This window comes from Megascapheus bottae, chromosome X (assembly GCF_031878675.1).
Source record: "Megascapheus bottae isolate mThoBot1 chromosome X, mThoBot2.hap1, whole genome shotgun sequence".
In the NCBI taxonomy this organism is placed as follows: Eukaryota; Metazoa; Chordata; class Mammalia; order Rodentia; family Geomyidae; genus Megascapheus; species Megascapheus bottae.
The window spans coordinates 49,796,424-49,822,436 of NC_143547.1; the positions used below are offsets into that span (position 1 = coordinate 49,796,424).

Consider the following 26,013-nt stretch of genomic DNA (forward strand, 5'->3'; position numbering starts at 1 on the left):
ACAACTACCAATCTTAGCTTCCTGAGTCGCTAGGATTAATAGGCATGAGCCACTGTGCCCAGCAACTACAATCTGGGGTTTTTATTGCACCTAGGGAAATAGTGCATGCAGAAATCTGTATGCAAATGTCTAGAAGAGTTTCAGCTTTTTTTTAAGCAGTCCTGGGGCTTGAACTCAAGGTCTGGGTACTGTCATTGGGCTTTCTCAAGGCTAGCAGCACTCTACCTCTTGGGCCACAGCACCACTTCTAGCTTTTTCTGTGTATGTGGTACCAAAGAATCAAACCCAGGGCTTTGTACATGTTAGGCAAGCACTCGACCACTACGTCATACTCCCAACCCAACTCTCAGCTTTAATTATTAAACATGGTAACAACTCCAATAGCCCTCAAAGGAAACAGCAACACAAACTCAGCTACATTCCTATGGTAGAATACTACACACTCAACAATAAAAAGGAATGAACTATTTATATGTACAAAACCACAGTTGGAGCTCAAGTGCATTTCACTAAATGGAAGAAGTGATCCCTTGAGTACATTATGGGGTCCAAAGTGATTGAGCTCTGTTGATGACATCTTCCATTTACCAAATATTGTACAAGTATACAACTAAAGAGTGAATTTTACAGTATGTTAAATAAAAAATGAGTTGAACAAATCTCTGTAAGAAAGAGTTCAAGGGTCATACCTCACATTGGTTTCATCATTAAAATCTTCAGCCCACTTCTTCCGTGACTGCGCAGTGGTAGAACCATCTAAACGGTAGTAGTCTATGTTTCTGATCCACTTCCCTTCACCTGAGAAGTTGATAAGAAAAGTGCAACAGGGTTTACTATTTTGTTACTAGGCTTTGCTTCTTGCTCCTCACTTAAAGTAGGTGAATCCCGCAGGGAAGTGGATGAATCTAGAGCGAATTATGTTCAGTGAGACAAGTCAAGACCAAATGAACAAAAGGCACATGATATCCTTAATATGTGGCTATTAGATCCAAACAGTACAAGAGAGAGCACTCAATATATGCGTACCCAATGCTATGGACATGGTATTGGAAATATAAACATAACTACATAGACATAAAAACCTATGCCTCTATAGACATAATGTTTTATTTCATAAATTAATATGTATCTATGATATACAAACCCTTAGCCTAATTTTAATTATGTTCTAAAAACAAAATGCCAGTGATTATATAGAGATTCCCTTCTTGAATATTCATTTGCTAAACATGTCATTTGAAATATGATGTAAAAATCAATGTTAATAAATACTTTAATTAAAAAAATAAACAAGCTGACCCAGGACAAGAAAAAAAAAGTAGGTGAATCCAGGAACCCGTGGCTCACACCTCTAATCTTAACTACACAGGAGCCTGACGTATGAGGATCCAGAATGAAAGCCAGCCCAGACAGAAAAGTTTGTGAGACTCTTCTCTCCAATTAACAACCAAAAGTAAGCCAGGATTGGAGCTACGGTTCAAGCAAATCTCCAACCTTAAGGGAAAATAAACTAAAGGACAGAGCACATACCCTGAATTCAAGCCCAGAACCAGAGCATGTGCCATGTATGTATGCACGCAGGCATGCAGGCATGCACGCACACACACACATCAAAGAAAGGAAGAAGAAGTATGGCGATGCATTCATGGAATCCCAGCATACAAGAGGCTAAGGCAAGTCAGGCACGGTGGCTTATGCCTGTAATCCTAGCTACTCAGGAGGCTGAGATCTGAGGATCAAGGTTCAAAGGCAGCCCAGGTAAAAATGTCCCTGTAAGGCTCTTATCTCCAATGAACCACCAGAAAATGGGAAGTGGCGCTGTGGCTCAAGGGGTAAGGTGGTAGCCTTATGCTGAAAAGGTCAGGGACAGCATCCAAGCCAAGCTGAAGCCCCACAACTGATGATAGAGGGAGAAGAGGCGGGGAGAGAGGGAGAGAGGAAGAGAGGGAGGGAGGGAGGGAGGGAGGGAGGGAGGGAGGGAGGGAGGGAGGGAGGGAGGGAGGGAGGGAGAGAGAGACAGACAGACAGAGAGAGAGAGAGAGAGAGGGAGAGAGAGAGAGGGAGAGAGAGAGAGAGAGAGATTGAATAAGACAGGAGAATTATGAGTTCTAGTCTGCCAGAGGATTCATAGGGAGACCCTGTCTCAAAATAACAAAACAAGCTTGGTAGTAGTGGCTTATGCCCTATAATCCTACTTACTTAGGAGACTAATATTGGGACATAATGGTTCAAGACTAGCCCAAGCCAAAAAAAAAAAACTCATGATATCCTGTTTGGTGTGGTAGCACACATCTGTCATTTGAGCTAAGTGAGAGGTTGACTTTGAGACAAAAATGTCTCAGATTCCATGTCAAAGCTAGAAGCTGGATATGATGCTATCTTGCCTATCACCCTGGCAACAATGGGAAGCAAAAAGTAAAGGAGGATCACTATCCAGCCAAGGGCCTGGACAGAAAAGATGCTATCTAAAAACTACAAAGTACTGTGCCAGGAGTTTGGTCTAGTGATAGAGTGCTTCCCTAGCATGTACAAAGCCCTGGGTTCAATTCCTTAGTACCACAAACATAGAAAAGCTGTAAGTGGTGCTGTGGCTCAAGTGGCAGAGAAAATAGCCCAAGGACAGTGTTTAGACCCTGGCACAAAAACCTACAAAGTACAGAAAAGATTGGATGCATGACTCAGCAATAGAGCATGTACCCAGCAAACACAAGGCCCTGAGTTCAAACCCCAGTACACTGCCATCCTCAAAATAATAACATCAAACTCAGCCAGTGGCTCACATTCAGCTAATGTTGAAATGTAAACTTCTGTACTAAAATCTGTTTGTCTGAGTCGGCCTTAAAGTGTTATCTTCCTGATCTCTGCCTCCTGAGGAGCTAAGGTTATAAGGAAGAGTTACTGGTGCCTGGCTGAGTACAGGTCTTTTAAAACCAATTTTAGGACTGGATGTGGTGGTATACATAATTCTCTTGATATAATATCTACCAGCCATATGAGAGGTAGATATTATATCAAGAAAATTGTGGTTTAAGGCTAGATTGGGTAAACAGATAGTGAGATCTTATTTCAGTAAAGAAACTGAGCATGGCAGAATGTGTGTGTAATCTCAAATACTAAAGACATAGAAAGGACGATAACATTCTGAAGCTGGCCTCACCTAAAACAGAAGATCATATGTGAAAAGTAATAACAAAAAAGTGGGGCTGAGTAATGTGTTCAAGGTTTACAAGTACCCTTTTGGGGGGGGTGTCATGGGGTTTGGACTCTGGGGGCCTGGGTATTATCACTGAGCTCTTCAACTCAAGGCTACCACCCAACCCCTTTGAGCCACTTCCCATTTTCTAGTGGTTAATTGGAGATGAGTCTCAGGAGCTTTTAGTTCCCAGGCTGGCTTAGAACCACAGTCCTCAAATCTCAGCCTCCTGAGTAGCGGGGATTATAGGCGGGAGCCACTGCGCCCAGCCAGGCACCTTTTTTTTTTAAACTCAGACAATTATTTCTCTAACTTTTGATCATTATTAACATATGAACATAAATATAGGTAGAGGGCTTGCCTAGGAAAGCTCAAGTCCTTAAGTCCCACACACCACAGGATTTTTTTATTAATATAGCAACTCACTATGTAGCCTATTCTAGTACTCACTATAAACCCAAAGGAATCTAAGTCAGCACACAACAGGTACATCTGCAAAGCCATGTTGCTAAAACAGAATCCGCAATAAGTAAGGTATATTATTAACATAGATGCCCCCCCCACACAAACACACTGGAGTATTATTCAGCCATAAAGAAGAACAAAATTAAGTCATTTGATGGATGGAACCAGAGATCATCATCTTAGGCAAAACCAGCCAGACACATAATAATAAATTACCATGTTTACTCTCCTATGTGGAACCTAGCCCTAAAAACAAGCAAACAGATAATAGAGTATAAACTTATAAAGAGAACTATTGGCTACTGGGAGAGAGGTAGACTACTAGGAGAGCAGAATGGAACCACAGAGGGTAATGGGTCTGAATATGATTAAATTATATCATATACATACAGGAAAATAGCATAAGAAATCCCATTATTTAATTTTTAAAAGTTTTTAAAAGTGAATAGGAAAGACATTGATTTGTAAAATGAATATTAGGAGTGAAGATATAATCATAAACCCCAATTTGGGGGTTGAACTTAGGGCCTGGGCACTGTCCCTAAGCAACATTACTCAAAGCTAGCACTCAACCACCTAAGCAACCATTTCTGGCTTTTTCTGTGATTTAATGATAAAGGGTCTCACAGACTTTCCTACCCAGGCTGGCTTCGAATAGAAATCCTCATATCTCAGCCTTCTGAGTAGGATTATAGGTGTCAGTCACTGGCACCCGGCAATTTTATTTTTTTTTGCATTTTTTATTGTAATTAGTAAAAGGGTTACATGATATTTGCCAGATAGAAGGTGCATTAATTCACATACATTGATACCCTTTCACATGTCTTGGTACCCATTTCCCTCCCCCCCATCCCCCACCCGTCTTGGTTTTCCCCCCTTCCCTATCAAATTTCAAATAACCAAATACAAATAAATTCAATATATCAGATAACAAAGTGAGATACTATAACAATATGAGATAACCAAGGGACAGCAAAGGAGATGAGAGACAACATAGTACATTAAGGACAACAATCATTCCTTATATGGCTTTTGTTTCAATATCCTGCAGGTCCTTTCAATTAGCTTCATACTATATGGCCTTATGTATCAAGATTTTGCTCTATTGCAGATCTCTGCTAGTAGAGCCCAAGGTTTCTACTGATTATGACGAATGAGGGAAACCATTGAGCCTAAGTTCCCTTGAGTCTGGCTTACTTCACTTAATATGATTTTTTCTAAGTCTTTCCATTTCCTAACAAATGGGGCCATGTCATTCTTTCTGACAGCAGCATAGAATTCCATTGTGTACAAATACCACAACTTGTTGATCCACTCATCAACTGAGGGACATCTAAGTTGGTTCCATATCTTTGCTATGGTGAATAGTGCTGCAATGAACATTGTTGTGCTAGTGGATTTAGTATGCCCTTGTTTCTGGATGGTTGGGTAAATGCCAAGTAGTGGAATTGCTGGGTCATAGGGGAGTTCTATGTTTAGCCTTTTGAGGCACTGCCATACTGCTTTCCATAGTGGTTGAACGAGTTTGCACTTCCACCAACAGTGTAGTAGTGATCCCTCCTGGCCACATCCCCTCCAGCATCTGTTATTTATTCGTTTTCCTGATCCTGGCCATTCTAAGTGGAGTGAGGTGGAATCTTAGAGTTGTTTTGATTTGCATTTCTTTTATGACCCTGGCAATTTTATATTTTAAATCATTTGAAATTCTGATTTTTTTCACTATATGTCATATATAATTAAGTATAAATCTAGGAAACAAAATTTAGTTACTGAAATTTTTACTCATGATGAATAGTCTATTATTCTTATAAGCTATTATAAACAAAAGAAGATTTATCAAGAGTGTATCATGCATTTCCTCCCTTCTGAAGGTATACATGAGTGTATATGTGTTTTCATTTATGTCTGATGATGGTGAACTTCCCATCATTAGCATATGAACATAAGTACACAATTTTCTCATTAAGACCTAGTTTTTCTTTTTCCTTTCCTTTTCTTTTTTTTGCCAGTCCTAGGTCTTGACTCAGAGCCTGAGCTATGTCCTTCAGCTTTCTAAAGACTATAGAGTTCTACCTCTTGAGCCACAAAGCCATTTCCAGCTTTTTCTTTTCTTTCTTTTTTCCTTTTTAATCACTCATGCAGCTCAACTCTGGGCCTGCGGGGGGGGGGGGGGGGGCTGTTCCTGAACTCTTCGGCTCTAGGCTATCACCCTACTCCTAGGCCTGGGCATTGTCCCTAAGCTCTTCAGCTCAAGGCTACTCCCCTCCCCTTGAACCACAGCACCACTTTCCCTTTTCTAGTGATTAATTGGTGATGAGAGTCTCACATTCTTTAGTGTTTGGGCTGGCTTTGAACCTTAATCCTCAGACGCAGCCTCCTGATTATCTAGGATTACAGACCTGAGCCACTGCTCCCAGCATTTCCAGGTTTTCTGTGTATGTGGTACCGAGGAATGAAACCTGGGTCTTTGTGCATGCTAAGCAAGCACTCTACCACTAGGCGAAACTCCCGGCCCTTCTTTTCTTTTTACTTTTTCTTTTTCTTTTTGGTGCCAGTCCTGGGGCTACAACTCAAAGGTTTGGGTGCTAATCCTTTAGCTTTTTCACTCAAGACTAGCCCCCCTACCACTTGAGCCACAGCTCTATTTTCCAGCTTTTAACCTTTCCCGGCTTTTTCCCCTTCTTTAAATTTTTAGGAGTATAGATGAGGAAATGATAGTGTTCAATCTTCCTAAGTTTTATTTTTAATTTTCAGAAACCTTCACACAGCTTGTTTCTTTTGGTCAGTAGTGGAGCTTGAACTCTGGGCCTGGGTGATATCCCTGAACTCTTCAGCTTTAGGCTACCACCCTACGCCTTGAGTCACAGCGCCACTTCTGGGTTTCTAGTGGTTAATTGGTTATTAGAGTATCACAATCTTTAGTTCTTTTGTGCCTGGGATGGCTTTGAACTGAGAGCCTCAGAACTCAGCCTCCTGAGTAGCTAGGATTATAGATGTGAGCCACCCGTGCCCGGCTGTTCACACACCTTTTAAGAGTGGCCTCAAACCATGATCCTCCCATCTCTACCTCCTGAAGAGCTGATATTACAGATGTGTACCACCATGCCAGATCCCCATTTTACATGCTCACCACCACTGCACATGGTTCTAACTCCTTGAAATTCTCACCAAAATGCCTGTTTTAATAGTAAAGCACCATCACACAGTTGTGTGGTAGAGTCTCATTGTGGTTATAGTTTCCATTTTCCTAATGACCAGAGATGCTGACCACCTTTCAATGTGATGGTAGCCATTTGCATAATATTCTGTTCAAGCATTTTTGTCCATTTTTATTATGCTAGTTCCTTTTTGTTGATTATTCTTGATATGAAATCCTGGTCAGATTGATGATTTGCAAGTATTTTCTCCTATTCAGAAACCTGCCACTTACTCTGACAAAATAGTTAATATTTGTTAGTACCACTCCCCAACTGTTGAATTCTAGCAAATATTTAAAGAATTAAATCCTGGGCCAGGAGTTTGGCCTCACGGTAGAATGCTTGCCTAGCATGCATGAAGACCCGGGTGTGAGTTCTCAGTACCACATACATAGAAAAAAAGCTGAAAGTGGTGCTGTGGTTCAAGAGGTAGAGCTCTAGCTTTGAGAAAACCCAAGGACAGTGCCCAGACCCTGAGCTCAAGCCCAGGACTGGCCAAAAAAAAAATAAATCCCATTCTTACAATGCCCCATGCCTGTAATTGCAGCTGTTCAAAATGCAGAGATAAGGGAAAACAGCAGTGAGCTTGCGCCAAAAGCTAGCTCAACCAATGAGCCAGCTGTGGTAGTATACATCTCAGTTACAAAAGTGGCTACAGATAGAAAAAGGATAGTGGTCTGAGGAGAGTTCTCCCTAAAAACTTGACACTCTATTGGACAACTAAAACAGGAAAAGGGTCTGCAGGCATGACTCAAGGGATAAAGAACTGCCTAGGCCTGAGCAAAAGGCCAAGTTGAAACCCAAGCACTACCCTCCTCTAACAAAGCCAATTCATCAGGAATTCATAGGGGTAGCACTCTAAACCTACCCTCTGCTTTGAAATGGTAAGATCCACAGTGGTTGTGGATAGGTAAAGACAAGAAAGTCTAGAAGCTTATCTGAGAAAAAGAAGCCCTAGAGCTCACCTATCATCCCTAGGCTTGGGGTAGACAGGAGATACCACCGCCTTGGCCCTCCACAACCATTGGTTGCGGGTTGTTAAAGGAGGCATAATGATGTTATATGAACATGGAGAAGCTGAGAAAAGCCCACATCATTTTCTGGTGACACTAAGAACCAAAAGGTAAAAATAGCCCAAATATAGAACCAAAAGGTAAAAATAGCCCAAATACCTATCAATGAATCAATCATGAGTAATCAAAAGGTGGGGCTGGGAATTTGGCTTAGTGATAAGAGTGCTTGCCTAGCATGCATGAAGCCCTGGATTCAATTCCTCAGTACTACATACAAAGAAAGGGCCACAAATGGTGCTGTGGCTCAAGTAGTAGAGGCCTAGCTTTAAGCCCCAGGATCTGCAAAAAAAAGAGTAATTAAAATGTACCATTACCCACAACATAGAATATTAGGCCATAAAAGGAATGCTCCAAATAGATTAACATTAAAAATATGTGAAATGAAAGAAGTTAGTCAAGAAATATGTGTACTGCATCCCCAAAATGGTATAAAATAGTCGATGGGCATTGACACACAAAGTAGACTCAGCACTGACACACAAAGTAGACTCGTGGTCCTTAGAGGGAAAGGAATTGAGGCTCAGGGCAGCAGTGTGGTAACTAAAGAAACTCGCTTTATATTTGGTGATGATTAAAATGTTCAAGTCAACTCTGATACTGGTTGTATATATTTGTGGATACACTAAAATCACGTTAAGTAGGTGAATTGTACAAGACTTTTTATGAAGTGTTCATTTAATCTATAATTGCAAAAATGAATTGCAATAATAAATATTACTATATTAGAGAACATGCTAATATATTTTAGCCATGAGATGACAAGTAATATGCTTCACCAAAGGGACCATATTACTGTTTGTATTCCAATGTATCATGCTGTAAACCTCAAGTATACACAATTCATTAGTTAAAAAATAACCAAGCAGGACCAGGACCATGGCCTAGTGGTAGAGTGCTTGCCTAGCATGCAGAAAACCCTGTGTTTGACAGAAAAGGCTGGAAGTGGTGCTATGACTCAAGTGATAGAGCACTAGCCTTGAGAAAACCCAAGGACAATGCCCAGGCACTGAGTTCAAGCCTCAGGACTGAGAAGAAAAGAACCAAGCAGGCAGGCACCGGTGACTCACACTTGTAATCCTAGCTACTTAGGAGGCTGAGATCTGAGGATTGCAGTTCACAGTCATCCCAAGCTGACTAACCACCAGAAAAACCAGAGGTGGCGCTGTGGCTAAAAGTGGTAGAGTACTAGCCTTGAAAAAGTTCGAGGACAGTGCCCAGGCCCAGAATTCAAGCCCCATGACTGACAAAAATAAATAAATAAAATAAAATAACCAAGGTGGTTGTGGTGGTAAACATTTGTAATCTCAGTACTCAAAAGCTTGAGGAAGGAAGACTGTCAGTTCAAGGTCAGCCCAGACTATACAACAAAAACAGCAACAAAAAAGTCCAAATTTTTGTGGATAAGGATCAAGGAAAATTGATATATCAAGACACTAAATATATGACAATTATAAAGTTGTGATATAATGTATATATAACTCACCTTTATAAATAAGAGGTTTATCATGTCTGTCTTCTGCTTTCTCCCGACTGGCCAACTCAAGGAAATCTTCAATCAAGTCCAGAGATATGAGGGACTGGCTAAACACAAGTCTAAAGCAACAGATTGGGGTTTTGTGCATTAGAAGTTTCACAATTTACTGTTTATTCCTAAATTAATCTATAAACTTAACACTTAATAAACAAATTTCCAAAATCTGAGCATGATTTTTTGTAGAAATTAATGAGCTGATTGTAAAATTCAACTGGGAATGTTAAGCACAGAGTAGCCAATACAAATTTAAAATAAAAAAACCCAGCAAGTTAGAAGTCTTAAGTCTGATTTTTACCATTTGAAGAAGACATTCTCTTTAGAGCAAAGGGATAGGAAGAGATCAGTGGAACAGAAAACAGTGCTGGCATACAATCATTTGACATGGCTCAATAATTTTCATCAAGGCACAAGCAATTCAACAACAAAACAATGGATAGGCAGCTCAAAATTGGCCTTAGCTATACCAAACTGCACACGTTAAAAATAAATAAATGTTGGTCTAAGCTTCATGCTTAACACAAAATTTAACTCAAAGGGCAAAGATAGATGATATAATTAAAAAACTACAGGGCCTGGAGTTTTGCCTAGTGAGAGAGTGCTTGCCTAGCATGCACGCCTTGCTACCACATACATAGAAAAAGCCAGAAGTGGTGCTGTGGCTCAAGTGGTAAATCTCTAGCCTTGAGGAAGCCCAAGGACAGTGCTTAGTTCCTGAGTTCAAGCCTATGACTGGCAAAAAACAAACAAAAAACACTGTAGGACATTTAGAAGATGCAGAAAAAAAATCTTCATGGTCTGTTTAGCCATAAAAATAATATGCTTGCATAAAAGTTTATGAGAAGTTAAAATAAATAATAGAAGTTGGGCGTGGTGGCTCACACCTATAGTGCTAACTATTTGAGGGGCTGAGATCCGAGGATCGTGGTTCAAAGATATCAGCCCAGAGAATCTTATCTCCAGTTAACCACCAGAAAACCAGAAGTGGTGGTGTTGCTCAATGGGTAGAGCAGTAGCCTTGAGCTGAAGAGCTCAGTGCTCAGGCAACACACAAGGGAGGGAGGGAGGGAGGGACGGAGGGAGGGAGGGAGGGAGGGAGGGAGGGAGGGAGGGAGGGAGGGAGGGAGGGAGGGAGGGAGGGAGGGAGGGAGGAAGGAAGGAAGGAAGGAAGGAAGGATTGCTTTAGGACTTGTGAGAAAGTCAATGGTTCTTTTCTTTGTGTTCAATGTCACCTATTTGTAGGGGCTCAGGGGAAATATTTGAAAACCAGTGCTCAGCTCCAAATCATCAGTTGAGAAAGGACATAACTGAATACTGGAAATGAAAACAGTCTAGAAAGAAAATGTATGAGGGTCTCCTGTTCCTTACATATACAAAGGTAGGTGAACACATAAGAAACTCCCTGGGGCAACATGCTTTGTTTTGATTCTAAAAATTTGATTATAAACGTGCTATGATTCTTCATGTTGAGTGAGACAATTCAAGACTAAAGGAACAAAAGGCACGTGGTATCCTTAATATGTAGCTATTAGATCCAAACAGTACAAGAGCAAGGACTCAATATTTGCATACCCAATGCTATGGACATGATATTGGAAATATAAACACAACTACATAGACATAAAAACCTATGACTCGGGGCCGGGAGTTTGGCCTAGTGGTTAAAGTGCTTGCCTAGCATGCATGAAGACTCGGGTTCGATTCCTCGGTACCACATACATAGAAAAAAGCCGGAAGTGGTGCTGAGGCTCAAGTGAGAGAGCGCTAGCCTTGAGAAAGTCCAAGGACAGTGCTCAGGCCCTGAGCTCAAGCCCAGGACTGGCAAAAAAAAAAAAAAACCTATGACTCTATAGACATAATGTTTTATTACATAAATTAATATGTATCTATGATATACAAACCCTCAGCCTAATTTTGATTATGTTCTAAAAACTTCTTGAACACTAATTTGTTAAACATGTCATTTGAATTATGATGTAAAAATCAATGTTAATAAATTCTTTAATAAAAAAAGGTCTATGATTCTTCAAGCTCCTACAATATTCACTACCAGAAGGCATCAGTTCTGGTAAAATGAAATGCAGCATCGAGCTGCAAGAATGAACCACATGCACACATATGTATATTTTCTACTCCACAGTTTCCCAGCTCAGCTCTGGCTTATCAGTCTACTATGTCTACTACATTACTGGCAAGGAAGTGAACTGACTCCCAAGCTTGAATGCTGAAGTATGTGCTGTCTCCTCAATTGTCTTATTATCTTTCCATATCCTTAATGTCCAGACATATCCTGTACATGGAAAACAGAAATTCCAAGAAATACTATGTAATTGAAATTAATCCAGAATGTGGGCTCTTAAAGTAGAAAATAAAGTTAACCTTGTTTAATCAGCAAGTAAGACAGTCTAGGAACCAAGAGGCTAAATCATTTGGAAACAGCTAAAGAATTGTGAGGATTGGGGCTGGGAGTTTAGTCTAGTGGTAGAGTGCTTGCCTAGCATGCACGAAGACCCGGGTTCGATTCTTTGGTACCATATACATAGAAAAAAATGCTGGAAGTGGTGCTGAGGCTCAAGTGGTAGAAGTCTAGCCTTGAGAAAGTCCAAGGACAGTGCTCAGGCCCTGAGCTCAAGCCCAACCTGGCCAAAAAAAAAAGAAAAAAAAGTCTTATTTTGAGGATTACAAGGCAATACGCAAATATTCACCTCTGATTTTCCTAGCTATAGAAAAAATGACAATCGATTGTCTTGATGGTTTGTGAACATATCTGCATAAATTGTTTTGGTTTTACATGCTTTATTATTTACATGGAAATATTAAAGCAGTGCTTATAAAATTCATGCAGACCATAAGGATTTAGTCAATGTTGAATGATTAATTAACTGATCAGGTTAGAAGCAGTGGAATAGTGGGGTTGGCTATAACAGGACTCCAACAAAAAAAAAGTTAATTGTTAGAGTCTCTTCCCACATCAGATATAATGTTGATAGCTTGAAATTGACCATGAAGGGAATATTTATATCATGGAAATTAGCCAGTTTTGTAAATCAGATTGTTTCTTCGTTGTTTGCCTTTTCCTTTAATTTTCCTTATTATTTTATAAATGGGAAGCTTGCTGGATGTAGTGGCTCACGCCTGTAATCCTAGCTACTCAGGAGCCTGAGATCTGAGGATAAAGGTTCAAAGTCAGCCAGGGCATAAAAGGACCTGAGGCTCTTGTCTCCAATTAATCACTAGAAAAATGGGGAGTATGGCTTGGCTCAAGGGTTAGGGCGGTAGCCTTGAGTTAAAGAGCTCAGGGACAGCGCCAAGGTCCAGAGTTCAAGTTCTAGACGCCTGGCAAGATTAATTTTAAAAAAGGGGGGGGGGCTGGGAGTTTGGCCTAGTGGTAGAGTGCTTGCCTAGCATGCACGAAGACCCAGGTTCGATTCCTCGGTAACCCACATACATAGCAAAAAGCCAAAAGCAGTGCTGAGGCTCAAGTGGTAGAGCTCTAGCCTTGAGAAAGTCCAAGGACAGTGCTCCAGCCCTGAGCTCAAGCCCAGGACTGGCAAAAAAAAAAGGAGAGGGGAGATTAGAGACCCCACAGGAATAGGGAATAATCACAACAGATAACCAAGAAATTCAGTTTATTATGAATAAGTACTACCAGGGCCTATATTCAAAGAAACAAGAAAATCTAGTATGCATGACTTCTTAAATAAATACAGGCTACCCACATTGAACAATGATGAGGTAAACAAATTGAACAAACCAATTTCATACAATGAAATAGCGGAAGCAATCAGAGAAATGCCAACCAAAAAGAGCCCAGGTTCAGACAACTTCACTGCAAAATTCTACAAGTCATTAAAAGATGAAGTAACATCTATACTCTTGAAACTTCTGAGAAATAGAAGCAGAAGGAGCAATACCAAACTCATTTTATGAAGCTCATATTACTCTCATCCCCAAACCAGGGAAAGACCCAACAAAAAAAGAAAATTACAGATCTATCTCTCTAAAGAACACAGACGCAAAACTCCTCAATAAAATACTAGTCAATAAAATCCAGAAACAAATTTAAAAAATGATACACTACGATCAAGTACGCTTCATCCCACAGATGCAAGGCTGGTTTAATAGTCACAAATCAATCAATGTAATACATCATATTAATAGGGCTAAGGATAAGAATCATATGATAATTTCTCTGGACTCAGAAAAAGCATTTGACAAAATACAACATCCATTCATGTTGAAAGCACTAGAAAAAATAGGAATAAGTGGTACATTCCTTAAGATAATTAAAGCCATATATGACAAACCTACAGCCAGAATTATACTAAATGGTGAAAGACTAGAACCATTTACCTTAAAATCAGGAACTATACAGGGATGCCCACTCTCTCCACTTCTCTTCAATATAGTGCTGGAACCCTTAGCCAGAGCACTAAGGCAAGAGAAGGACATCAAAGGGATCCACAAAGGAAAAGGTGAAATTAAGCTATCCCTATTCGCAGATGACATGATCCTCTACCTGAGTGACGCAATAAGCTCTACTCCCAAACTCCTAGAATTAATAAACCACTTTAGCAAAGTGGAAGGATACAAAATTAACCTGCAAAAGTAAGTAGACTTCTTGTATGACAACAATACGGAAACAGAAGTCCAAATCAAGAAAGTGATTCCCTTTGCAATAGCCCCCAAAAGAAGAAAATACTTAGGAATTAACTTAACCAAAGATGTAAAGGAATTATTTAATAAAAACCATAAAAGCCTAATGAAAGAAATTAAAGAGGACACGAGGAAATGGAAAGACATCCCATGCTCATGGGTAGGGAGAACCAATATAGTAAAAATGGCCATACTGCCAAAATTGATATACAAATTGATATACAAATTGATATACAAATTGATGGGGATCATCAAAATCCCAAAGACATTCTTTACTGAAATAGAAGATACAATCCAAAGGTTCATATGGAACAAGCAAAGACCTAGAATAGCCAAAACAATTCTAGGCATAAAGAGCAATGCTGGTAGTATTACAATACCAGACTTCAAACTCTACTATAGAGCCATAACAAGAAAAACAGCATGGTATTGGCACAAAAACAGATCAGAAGATCAATGGAACAGAATAGAAGATCCAGAAATAGAATCACATACCTATAGACAACTTGTATTTGACAAACTCTACTATAGAGCCATAACAACAAAAACAGCATGGTATTGGCACAAAAACAGATCAGAAGATCAATGGAACAGAATAGAAGATCCAGAAATAGAATCATATACGTATCGACAACTTGTATTTGAGAAAGAAGCCAAAGATATACACTGGAACAAACACTATTCAATTATTGGTGCTGGCAAAAGTGGGCAGCCACATGCAGGAAACTAAAAATTGACACTAGCCTTTCGCCATGCACAAGCATTAACTCAAAGTGGATCAAAGACCTCAATGTCAGACCGGAAACGCTGAAACTGCTACATGAAAGGGTAGGAGAGACGCTGAACTCATAAGCACAGGCAAAAGATTCCTGAACAGAATCCCAGGGTCACAATAGATTGGAGGGAAACTCGATAAATGGGACTACCTAAAAATAAAAAGTTTCTGCACAGATAAAAGGATAGACGCAAAAGTAGAGAGACAGCCAACCAACTGGGAAAAATATTTACCAATAATACATCAGACAAATGCTTAATATCTAGTATCTACAGAGAACTCAAGAAACTAATCCCCCCCGCCAACCCAACAAACCAATCACTAAATGGGTAAGGGGAACTAAAGAGAGATTTATCAGAAGAAGAGATTGAAATGGCAGAAAAGCATATGAGAAAATGTTCATCATTCATGATCATAAAGGAAATGCAAATAAAAACAACCCTAAGATACCACCTTACCCCAAGAAGAATGGCCAAGATTTTGAACTCAGACAATGACAGATGCTGGCGGAGTTGTGGAGAAAAAGGAACTCTACTGCACTGCTGGTGGGATTGTAAGTTAGTTCAGCCACTCTGGAAAGCCGTGTGAAAGTTTCTTAACTGAAAATTGACGTTTCCTACGACCCCATCATACCACTCCTGGGCATCTATCCTGAACACCATAACCCAAGATATGATAAGGACACCTGCTCAGCTATGTTCATCTCTGCACTATTCACAATAGCCAGGCGATGGAAACAATCCAGATGCCCTAGTGCAGAAGAATGGATACCGAAAATGTATGTGTATACACACACACACACACACACACACACACACACACACACACACACACTGGAATTCTACATAGCCAACAGACAAGATAAAATAATGGCATTTGCAGGGAAGTGGTTGAATCTAGAGCGAATCATGTTGAGTAAGACAAGTCAAGACCAAAGGAACAAAAGGTGCATGGTATCCTTAATATGTGGCTATTAGATCCAAACAGTACAAGAGGACTCAATATTTGCGTACCCAATGCTGTGGACATGGTACTAGAAATATAAACACAAATACATAGACATAAAAAAATTTATGACTCTATAGACATAATGTTTTATTATATAGATTAATATGTATATATGAAATACAACCTTCAGCCTAAGTTTAATTATGTTGTAAAATCTAAGTGCCAGTGATTGTATATAGAAATTCCCTTCTTGAATACTTGTTTGTTAAACACATCACTTGAAATATGATGTAAAAAGCAATGTTAATAAATTCTTTTAAAAATGAATACACAAATAACAATGAATAAATAAATAAATAAATAAATAGGAAGCTGTTTAAGAACACACCGCTGGCTAAAATAATCCTGTCTCTCTAGCCCTGTGAAACATCAAATGCATATTTGGGCTTAAAAGATAAATTGCAGACCCCCCCTCATCAAGGTTCAAAGCCAGACGGGCCACAAAAAGATCTGAGACTCTTATCTCCAATTAACCTCTAGAAAACCTAGCAAATGGGAAGTGGGGCTTGGCTCAAGGGTAGGGCATTAGCCTTGAGCAGAAGAGCTCAGGGACAACGCCCAGGCTGAGTTCAAGCCCTATAACCTACACACAAAATAATAATAAGATAAATTGCATGAATAAAGAATGGGGGAATCTGGGAAGTGGAGCTATGGCACAAAGTGGTAGAATGCTAGCTTTGAACAAAAGAGCACAGGGACAGCATTCAGACCCAGAGTTCAAAACTCACAATAGACAAAAAAATGGAGGAATCTGATTTCAAACAAGTTGTACAGAAAAAGGTTTAGTTAAGTTTAACATGAAGCAACAGCACTTAGACAATGAAAAGGTACTTTTATATTAGAGATCATGAATAGAAATACAGATAAAATGTAACCTTTAGTAAGAATTCAATTCAGTTACTATTTCCTGGATATTTTCTACAGTTAAACAGTTTTTAGAATTAAAAGATTAGAAAAACTGTGGCGCTGGTGGCTCATGCCTGTAATCCTAGCTACTCAGAAAGCTGAGATCTGAGGATCTGGTTCAAAGGCAGCCAAGGCACAAAACTCCAAGAGACTCTTATCTCCAGCTTGGCTCATGGGTAGGGTGGTAGCCTTGAACTGAAGAGCTCAGGGACAGTGCCCAGGCCCAGAGTTCAAGCCTCATGACTGACCCTCCCCCCCCAAAAAAGTGTAAATTTACATGTATAAAAATGAAAGCCAGGGGCTGGGATTTTGGCCTAGTGGTAGAATGCTTACCTAGTATGCACAAAGACCCAGGTTCAATTCCTTGGTACTACATACATAGAAAAAAGCCAGAAATGGTGCTGAGGCTCAAGTGGTAAGTGGTAGAGCTCTAGCCTTGAGAAAGTCCAAGGACAGTGCTCAGGCCTTGAGCTCAAGTCCAGGACTGGCAAAAAAAATGAAAACCAGCTACTGATGGCTCATGTCTATAATCCTAGCTACTTAGGAAGCTGAGAGCTAAAAATCTCAATTCAAAGCTAGCCAGAGCAGAAAAGTCCAGAAAACTCTGTCTGCTATTAAGCAGTAAAATGCCTAAATGAGGATGTGGCACAAGCAACAGGGCACCAGTTAGCTGTAAGTAAAAACAGCCCTATAAGAGCAAGGGGTTCTGGATTTCAGCCCTGGTACTGGCAGGCAGGCACACACACACACATACACACATGCACATATACACACAGGTACACAAAAAACCCAAAAGCTAAAACAAAGAAACTAGTTTTTCTCTAATCTTGTCCATTTGGGCAATTAGCATTATAATCTACTAGTCATTTTTTCTGGAAGCCATTCTCAAGACTATTCTCTCCTTACTGCCCTTACTCTATTAATTGTATTGTCCCTAATCCAAAATATAATCTATCCCAATTACTAATACTTGATTTTCAAGCAATAAGCTAGACAGGGTGGTGTGTGCCTATAATCCCACACCCAAGAAGCAAAGCCAGGAGTATTTCAAGTTCAAGGACAGCCTAGGAAATATAATGAGATCCTGTTTTAAAAAATGATGCTGGGAATGTGGCTTAGTGGTAAAGTACTAACCTAATGGTAAAGTACATGCCTAGCATGCATGAAGCCCTAGGTTTGATTCCTCAGTACCACATAAACAAAAAAGGCTGCAAGAAGTGCTGTGGCTCAAGTGGTAGAGTGTGGGCCTTGAGCAAAAGAAGCTCAGGGACAATACCCAGACCCTGAGTACAAGCCCCAGGATTGGCAAAAAAAATTTTTTAAAGAATTAGGGTAACATCATACCTTACCTGAAATTATTTGGTTCTGATACCCTGAGTGTGAACTCCAACACAACAAAATAAATAAGGAAATAAATACATAAAGTGGCTCACTAAAATAATTTAGTTAACATGAAACAGGTGCCAGGTATAGTTATTAAAAACAAAAAGCTAGGTGCACGTGGCTCACACCTGTAATCCTAGCTACTCAGGAGGCTAAAATCTGAGGATTTCAGTTTGAAGCCAGCCCAAGTAGATAAATCCCAGTGACGCTTATCTCCATCTCAAATTAAGCACCAAAAAGTGAGATGTGGAGCTATGGCTCAAGTGGTAGAACACTAGCCTTGAGTAAAAATGCTCAAAGATAGCACCCAGACGCTGAGTTCAAGGCCAGGACTGCCTTGCCCAAAAGATAACAACAAAGAAAAAATAAATAAAAATAGACTGTGTCTTTAAGCAAGTTTCTGGTCTAGTGCAAAGATATAAGCAAAGAGGTACATTAAAATGTGTTGAGAACTAAGTATATTAAAAGGTGGTATTGGATGTAACATAGGGTTTGCCTGTTTTCAGAAGAGCTAACTGATAAACTTCTGCCTCTAAGATAAAATATTATTTTCTTCAGGCTTATGTTAATTATTCAAAGCATCAGACAGTTTTAAAAACCTTTCCTGGGGAGCTGGGAGTTTGGCCTAGTTGTATAGTGCTTGCCTAGTATGCACAAGCACCCGGGTTCAATTCCTCGGTACCATATACATAGATAAAAAGCCAAAAATGGTGCTGTTGCTCAAGTGGTAGAGCTCTAGCCTTGAGAAAGCCCTAAGGACAGTGCCCAGGGCCTCAGTTCAAGGCCGAGGACTGGTAAAAAAAAAATTAAAAAAATAAAAACCTTTCCTGATCCAGTGTTGAAACTCTGTAATAGCTTATATGATACGCCTAGTTTAAAATTTGACAATGGTTTGGGTTTCATAAGATGGGTGAGATGGTAGGAAGGAAACAGTAAAGGGAATGGCTATATAGTTATGATAAAGACAGATTCATCAAACAGGTAATGTCTGAGAGGGATTCAGTATTCACCAGTAATTGTAGGAAGGAGAAAAATCTTGGTACAGTGACTAGTTAGAAGCCACACTACAGGGACTGAAAAACTATGCTTTGATAAATCTCAACTAGACATGTGAACCCAGGATTCTGTCCAAAGAGCAACGGCTCAAAATGAAAAAGTCCACTCAAGATACCACCTGACAAGCACTCCCAGGTGTTTGTCACTAAGGAAGTGCTATGACAATCAAAAATTACAAAGGAAATTGCTGAAATAACAGATTGTGAACGGGTTTATAAGTATAGGAGGGGAAAAAACTTACACTTTATCCCCAATTTCTTCTGCCATTCGAAGAATTTCAAAGAGAAGTACCATTTTCCCAGAATGCTCTAAAATCTCAGCATCAGCATCTGTCACAAAATCTTTGTACCAGTCGGGAGCTGGGCTGCTTGGATTAGAAGCTGATGTAGCTTTACCTAAATAAAATAAAGGGAACAGAGGTTACATATTACATAATTAATTAACATAGGTTAATCAGGAAAAAATTGAACAAGACAAAAGAAGAAACCGAAGTACATCAATCTAAGGAGAGAGGATATATGACATGCATGCAACAGCATCACTACCCCTCCCACCCCATCCCACTCCACAAGAAAAGAGCTCTACACTGACAGAGAAGCATGAAGAAGTGGAGGTTGGCATCAATGCCAACAGTAGTGAAAAGAATAGCCCCGAGAAAATTCAAGTATGAGACAGACCCTGGAAATAGAACTGAGGCAGGCACTCAGAGATGCTAAGAAATGGAAACGCCTCAGGCCTAAGAGGATGAATCTCACAAGATGTACTCGAAGAAATAGTGAGGAAGGAAATGGGTAGAGAGGGGAAGAGAAAAAGCATGGCAAGAAGTATTTTACTGTTCTTACTACTAAAATTCAGGAAAACACAAAGACTTCTGGTAATTGTTCAATCATTCATATATATGTGGATCAGGGTCCAGACTTGCCCCCAAGCAGGAAACAAACCACTATCTGAAATGACCAGCACGTATAAGGGCCTGAGACATAGCAAGCTCAAGGCTCTGAGGTTAAACACACACACACACACACACACACACACACACACACACACACACACACACCTACCTAAGCAAGTTCAAATGTTTGTCTTTTTTATCCCAGTACCAGTGGTTCATGCCTATAATCCTAGCTACTCAGGACACCAAGTTCTAAGGATCATGATTTGAAGCCAGCCTTGGCAGGAAAGTCCATGAGACTCTTGGCATCCATTAATCACCAAAGAGCCAGATGTAGAGCTGTAGCTAAAGGCATAAAACACTAGACTTGAATAAAAAAGCACAGAGATAGTGCATAGCCCCTGAGTTCAAACCCTAAGATCAGAACACATTTTAAAAAAAAACTTTATCTTTCTCTTAATTATGATCTTTCCTATGTGCTTTCTGGCTCACAACATAAAGATCTTCCTCAGTGCTACGCAACCTATTCTAATTATCGCAAAAATGGAAAGTATGAGGCTTTTACAGAACACATGGAAACATGGGAAGAGACTACTCATTTCTTCAAGTGATCCATCAGACTCCTTCCCACTCCCAACCTCAGCCAAAGTTTCTACACAGCCTATTTACAGCAATGGAAAATGCATCACATGATCAACAACTTCACTTCTCAACCAGAATGTAGGAAAAACCTCAATAACAGTATTTGTAGAAAATTAGTCTCAGGAACAAATTATTTGTAACGATAATAAATGTACGTCGAAAGGTAAACTGAGGGAAGCAATAGCATGAGTTTCCCATTACCTTAAAGTATTACCACTTTCCATTTTCTTATTATAAAAATATTCTTGGGCTGGGAGTGTAGCCTAATGGTAAAGTGCTTGCCTAGCATACATGAAGCCCTGTGTTCTATTCCTCAGCACTACATACACAGAAAAAGCCAGAAGTAGCACTACGGCAGAGCACTAGCCATGAGCAAAAAGTGTCCATGGGCAGTGCCCAGTTGCTGAGTTCATGCCCCAGGACTGGCAAAAAAAAAAAAAAGCCAGGCACAGTGGCCTGTAATCCTAGCCACTCAGGAGGCTGAGATCTGAGGATCACGGTTCAAAGCCAGCCCGGGCACAAAAGGACCTGAGACTCTTACCTCCAATTAACCTCTAAAAAACAGGAAGTGGGGCTTGGTTTAAGGGTAGGGTGGTAGCCTTGAGCTGAAGAACTCAGGGACAGCGCCCAGGCAGAGTTCAAGTCCCATGACCCACAAAAATAAAATCTTTAGTTGGATATTGGTGGCTCGCACCTGTAATGCTAGCTACTTAGGAACCTGAGATTTAAAGCTAGAGATAACCAGGTTACCTTCAGTTCACCACCAATAAGGCAGAAGTGAAGCTATGGCCCAAGTGGTAGAGAGAAAAAGCTAAAGGATATGTCCCAGGCACTGACTTCAAGCCCTGATACTGACACAAAACAAACCAAAAAAGGCAATAGTCTTTGAATCTAACCACAAGATGAACACTGCTAATATATTGCCTTTATGGGGTACAATGAAAGAAGAATGAAGAGGGAAATTTGGTAGTTTAATTTTCCCAGATCCTTCCATTTTCATGGAGAAGCCAGGGTTTGTGGTTAGACTGCCACCTGCCTACTCATTAGAGGTACTGAAGAGAGAAATAACAAGGAATCACTCAATTAGATCAACAGATCTCAGAACCCTCAGGCCCGCTTGATCACAGGATCATTCAACTAGTCCCCACACCACTTTTTGCTCACACATGGGTATTCTTTGTTTTACAACTCTTAAATTCCAAGTACTCAGAAGCATCGAATGATTCTCTCTTCCCAAGTTATAGCTGTTCCCAACTCTGGAAATTTTTTTTCTACCTAGTCAGTCACGCCAGGGCAAAAACAGGAAGCTCAGCACTGGTCCCTCCATACACACATGCATAAAGGCAAGTTAAGTCATGTAGACAGAGTTCAATCACAGACTTTTAACTTTCATACAGGAGACAAAAAAATAGGTGACACCGAACATAATACAGGAAAAACAAAATGTAGACAAATTAGAGATTATCCAGAATGAGAAAAGAAAATGCCTAAGAGATTAAAATAAGATTCACTATATAAAATAAGTACGATCACACTTCATTACCTGAAATGTTCCTTGTTATGGAAATAGGGTAGTTTGCAACTAGGCACACACACCTTGGTCTTTTCTTTTCTTTTTTGGGGGGGTGGGGGGGTGGGGGGGTGGTTATGGGACTTGAACTCTGGGCCTGGGCATTGGCCTTGAGCTCTTCAGCTCAAGGCTACCGCACTATCCCTTGGGCCACAGCGGCATTTCCCCAGTTCTACTTTTTTATTTTATTTATTTTACTTCAGCAACACTTGGCTTGAAGTCAGAGCTTTGTACACACTTGCTGAGCTGACAATCTACCACTTAACCACACCTCTAGCCCTCTATCATTCATTTATAAAATGAGGGACACCATGGAAATTACAAGGCCATGCCTCATGCTGATAGCTCAAGCCTGTAATCCTAGCTACTTGGAGGCACGTTTCAAAGCCAGCTCAGGTGGAAAAGTCCATGAGACTAAATTAACCATTTAAAAAAAGACAAGGTGGCTGGGAATGTGGTTTAGTGGTGGAGTGCTTGCTTAGCGTGCATGAAGCCCTGGGTTCAATTCATCGGTACCACATAAAAACAGAAAAAGCCAGAAGTGGTGGTGTGGCTCAAGTGGTAGAGTGCTAGCCTTGAGCAAAAGAAGCTCAAAGGCAGGGCCCAGGCGCTAAGTTCAAGCCCCAGGCCTAGCAAAAAAAATTTTTTTTAAGCTAGAAGTAGAGCTCTAGCCTTAGGGGGGAGGGAAAGGCTAAGAAATAATATCCAGGCCTAGAGTTCAAGTCATAGTACCAGCACACAAAATAATTGCAAGGTGACTCAAGAATTAGCATATTGAATTATAATTGGGTTGTGGTATATGCATGTAAATAAACATTTCTCTTTTTTTCCTCCCAAATTCCAGAGAGACTAGAATGAGCCTCATTTCTCCCTGGATTCCTAGGAACTGAGTCAAGAAATCCTCTGAGTCTACCAGGCAGGACAGATAATAAATTACTGAGCTGGGCACTGATGGCTCACACCTGTAGTAAGCCTAGCTACTCAGAAGGCTGAGATCTGAGGATTGCAGCTGAAAGCAAGCTCAGGCCCTAAAGTCCATGAGATTCTCATCTCCAATTAACCAGCAGAAAACTGGAAGTGACACTGTGGCTCAAACTGATAGTGCACTAGCCTTAAGCTGCAGAGATCAGCACAAGTCCAGAATTCAAACCCCAGGACCAACCCCCTGCCAAAAAAAAAAAAAGACCAAAGGAAAGCACTAAGACCTGACATCTAAGAGGCAACAGGCATGAGACTCACTTTCATCCAGCTTTAAAGATCCAGAGGGGTTGTTTCCAGTGTCATCCAGATTTCCCTCACCACCACCTCGTGACCGGGAATTCCAGACCTTGATCACTTCAACATCATTATCACTGCCACTGCCGCTTGAGCTACTATCTTTCTTCCCCTTCTTCCCCTTTGTTTTCTTTTTTCTGAAAAGAGAAAAATCCAAATATGAAGACAGCATAATAAAGACATAAAGTGATCAGATGACAATTAGAAAAGATATATCTTAAATGTGAGAATACAGAGCACAATAGAGAGCACTGGATTTACTTGGTATACTCATCAGAGCTTAGACTCATGGAACTTTCATCAGAATCCGAAGCTATGAACTCATCCATACTATCTTCATCAAAATACCCCTAAGAGGAAACAAAGACAAAAAAAGTGGCAGTTTCATTTTCACGTATACTGAAGATGTATACTGATGTTTTATTTCCTTTAAGGATACGTACAGTAACATAACAAATCAAAGGACTAAGGAGTTATTACAAATTGCAGAAAACGATGGAGACCTGATAGATGGGAATGGACAACAGGAAAAAGATGAGAGAAAAACTTTTCTGAAACCTACGTAAAGCTGCTTCATACTATTATACTAATTTTGCTAAACTACTATGGTTACACTAGATGTTAATGAGAGAGAAACTGAGCCAAAAGTATAAGATGTGGCAAATATAATGTAACCCTTCTATTAATTACAATAAAGTTTTTTAAAGTATTAGATCATATTCTTTACAATAGCACAAAACCTAGATACATAAGGCCATATATGATGAGGCTAAATGAAAGACCTCCAGGATATGGAAACAAGAGTTAAATAATGTGTGATTATTGCTCTTAATGTACTATGTTATTTCTCATCTCTTTTGTTGCCCTTTGGTTAATCTCATATTGTTACTGTACCTGACTTTGTTACCTGGCATATTGTATATACGTTTATTTGAAATAGAAAAGGGAAGGGGGGAAAACAAGATGATTGGGAGGGGGTGGGGGAGGGAAATGAGGACAAAAACATGAGAAGAGGTATCAATGTGTTCAAAGTAATGCACCTACTACCCGGCGAATATAACTCTAACCTCTCCATATATTACAATAAAAATAAGGTCCGAGAGTTTGACCTAGTGGTAGAGTGCTTGCCTAGCACAAAGACCTGGGTTCAATTCTTCAGTACCACATACTAGAAAAAAGCCAGAAGTGGTGCAAAGGCTCAAGAGAAAGCCCAAGGACAGTGCTCAGGCCCTCTGCTCAATTCCAGGACTGGCTAAATTAAAAATAAAAAGTATAAGATCACTCTCAACTATTTCTGTAACTTTTCTGTTTGTAGTCAATGCAAACAGGATTTTTATTATAAATGGACTCAATAAAAGAATATTTAAGACACATAGAAATGAGTTAAAAATGCAAGAGGTTGAGTTAATAAAATAAAAAACCTGCTTTGGGTACACAGTATGCCAAAAATATGTTGCCAGCAAATACCCCATAAACAACTTGAGATAGCTGGCTCACCTTATTTTCCTTGCTAATGTAGTCCAGTTGCAGACACCAAGGGTGAGTCCAGATTCGACTTAACATCTGAAAATCTTGAAAAAGTTTTGCACCTGCCTTTCCTCTGCCACCTTCATTGTTATTCCCTACACCTGATCAAAAGAGAGCACAATTTGAAGATACATAATTCTTTACTTCAACCTTGCAGGTCTTGCCTTTATAACCTTTACTCTGTGTGTAAAAAGTTTATCTCGTTTCTTTTTTTTTTTTTGCCTGTCTTGGGGCTTGAACTCGGGGCCTGAGCACTGTCCTTGGGCTTTTTCAAGGCTAGAGCACGGCCTGAGCCACAGCACCACTTCCAGCTTTTTTCTAAGTACGTGGTACCAAGGAATTGAACCCAGGTCTTCGTGCATACTAGGCAAGCACACTACTACTAAGCCAAACTCCCGGCCCTTATCTCGTTTCTTAAAGAGAACATTTTTGGGGGCCAGTCTCGGGGCTTGAACTCAGAGCCTGGGAACACAAAATAAAATACATAATATCTTCAGAAGGGCTGAGAATGTGGCTTAGTGGTAGAGTGGTTGCCTACATGCGTGAAGCACTGGGTTCAATTCCCCAGTACCACATACACAGAAAAAGCCAGAAATGGTGCTGTGACTCAAGTGATGGAGTGCTAGCCTTGAGCAAAAGAAACTCAGGAACAGTACCCAGGCCCTGAGTTCAAGTCCTGGAACTGGCAAAAAAAAGTTTCTAAAATCCCTAAAATCTTCAGGAAAAATGGTAATGTCGCTGTATAATGCCTTAATAACAATAAAATTACATTAAAAAATCTTCAGAGCCAGGTGCGGTGGTTCACACCTGTAATCCTAGCTACTAAGCAGGCCGAGATCTGAGGATCGAGGTTCAAAGCCAGCC

The 26,013-nt window shown here is 40.1% G+C and overlaps 1 protein-coding gene across 3 annotated transcripts in view; it reads right to left on the reverse strand.

Moving 5' to 3' along the window:
* Positions 1-26,013, reverse strand: part of Atrx (ATRX chromatin remodeler) — a 183,493-nt gene that overhangs the window by 33,099 nt on the left and 124,381 nt on the right. For all 3 annotated transcript variants that reach the window (XM_090326029.1, XM_090326027.1, XM_090326028.1), the window contains 6 exons: positions 25,120-25,250; positions 23,884-23,972; positions 23,587-23,759; positions 19,485-19,638; positions 9,412-9,521; positions 690-798 (listed from right to left, as the gene is read on the reverse strand). In XM_090326029.1, the coding sequence (XP_090182155.1) occupies positions 690-798; positions 9,412-9,521; positions 19,485-19,638; positions 23,587-23,759; positions 23,884-23,972; positions 25,120-25,250 (766 nt within the window). The remainder of the gene's footprint in view (positions 1-689; positions 799-9,411; positions 9,522-19,484; positions 19,639-23,586; positions 23,760-23,883; positions 23,973-25,119; positions 25,251-26,013) is intronic.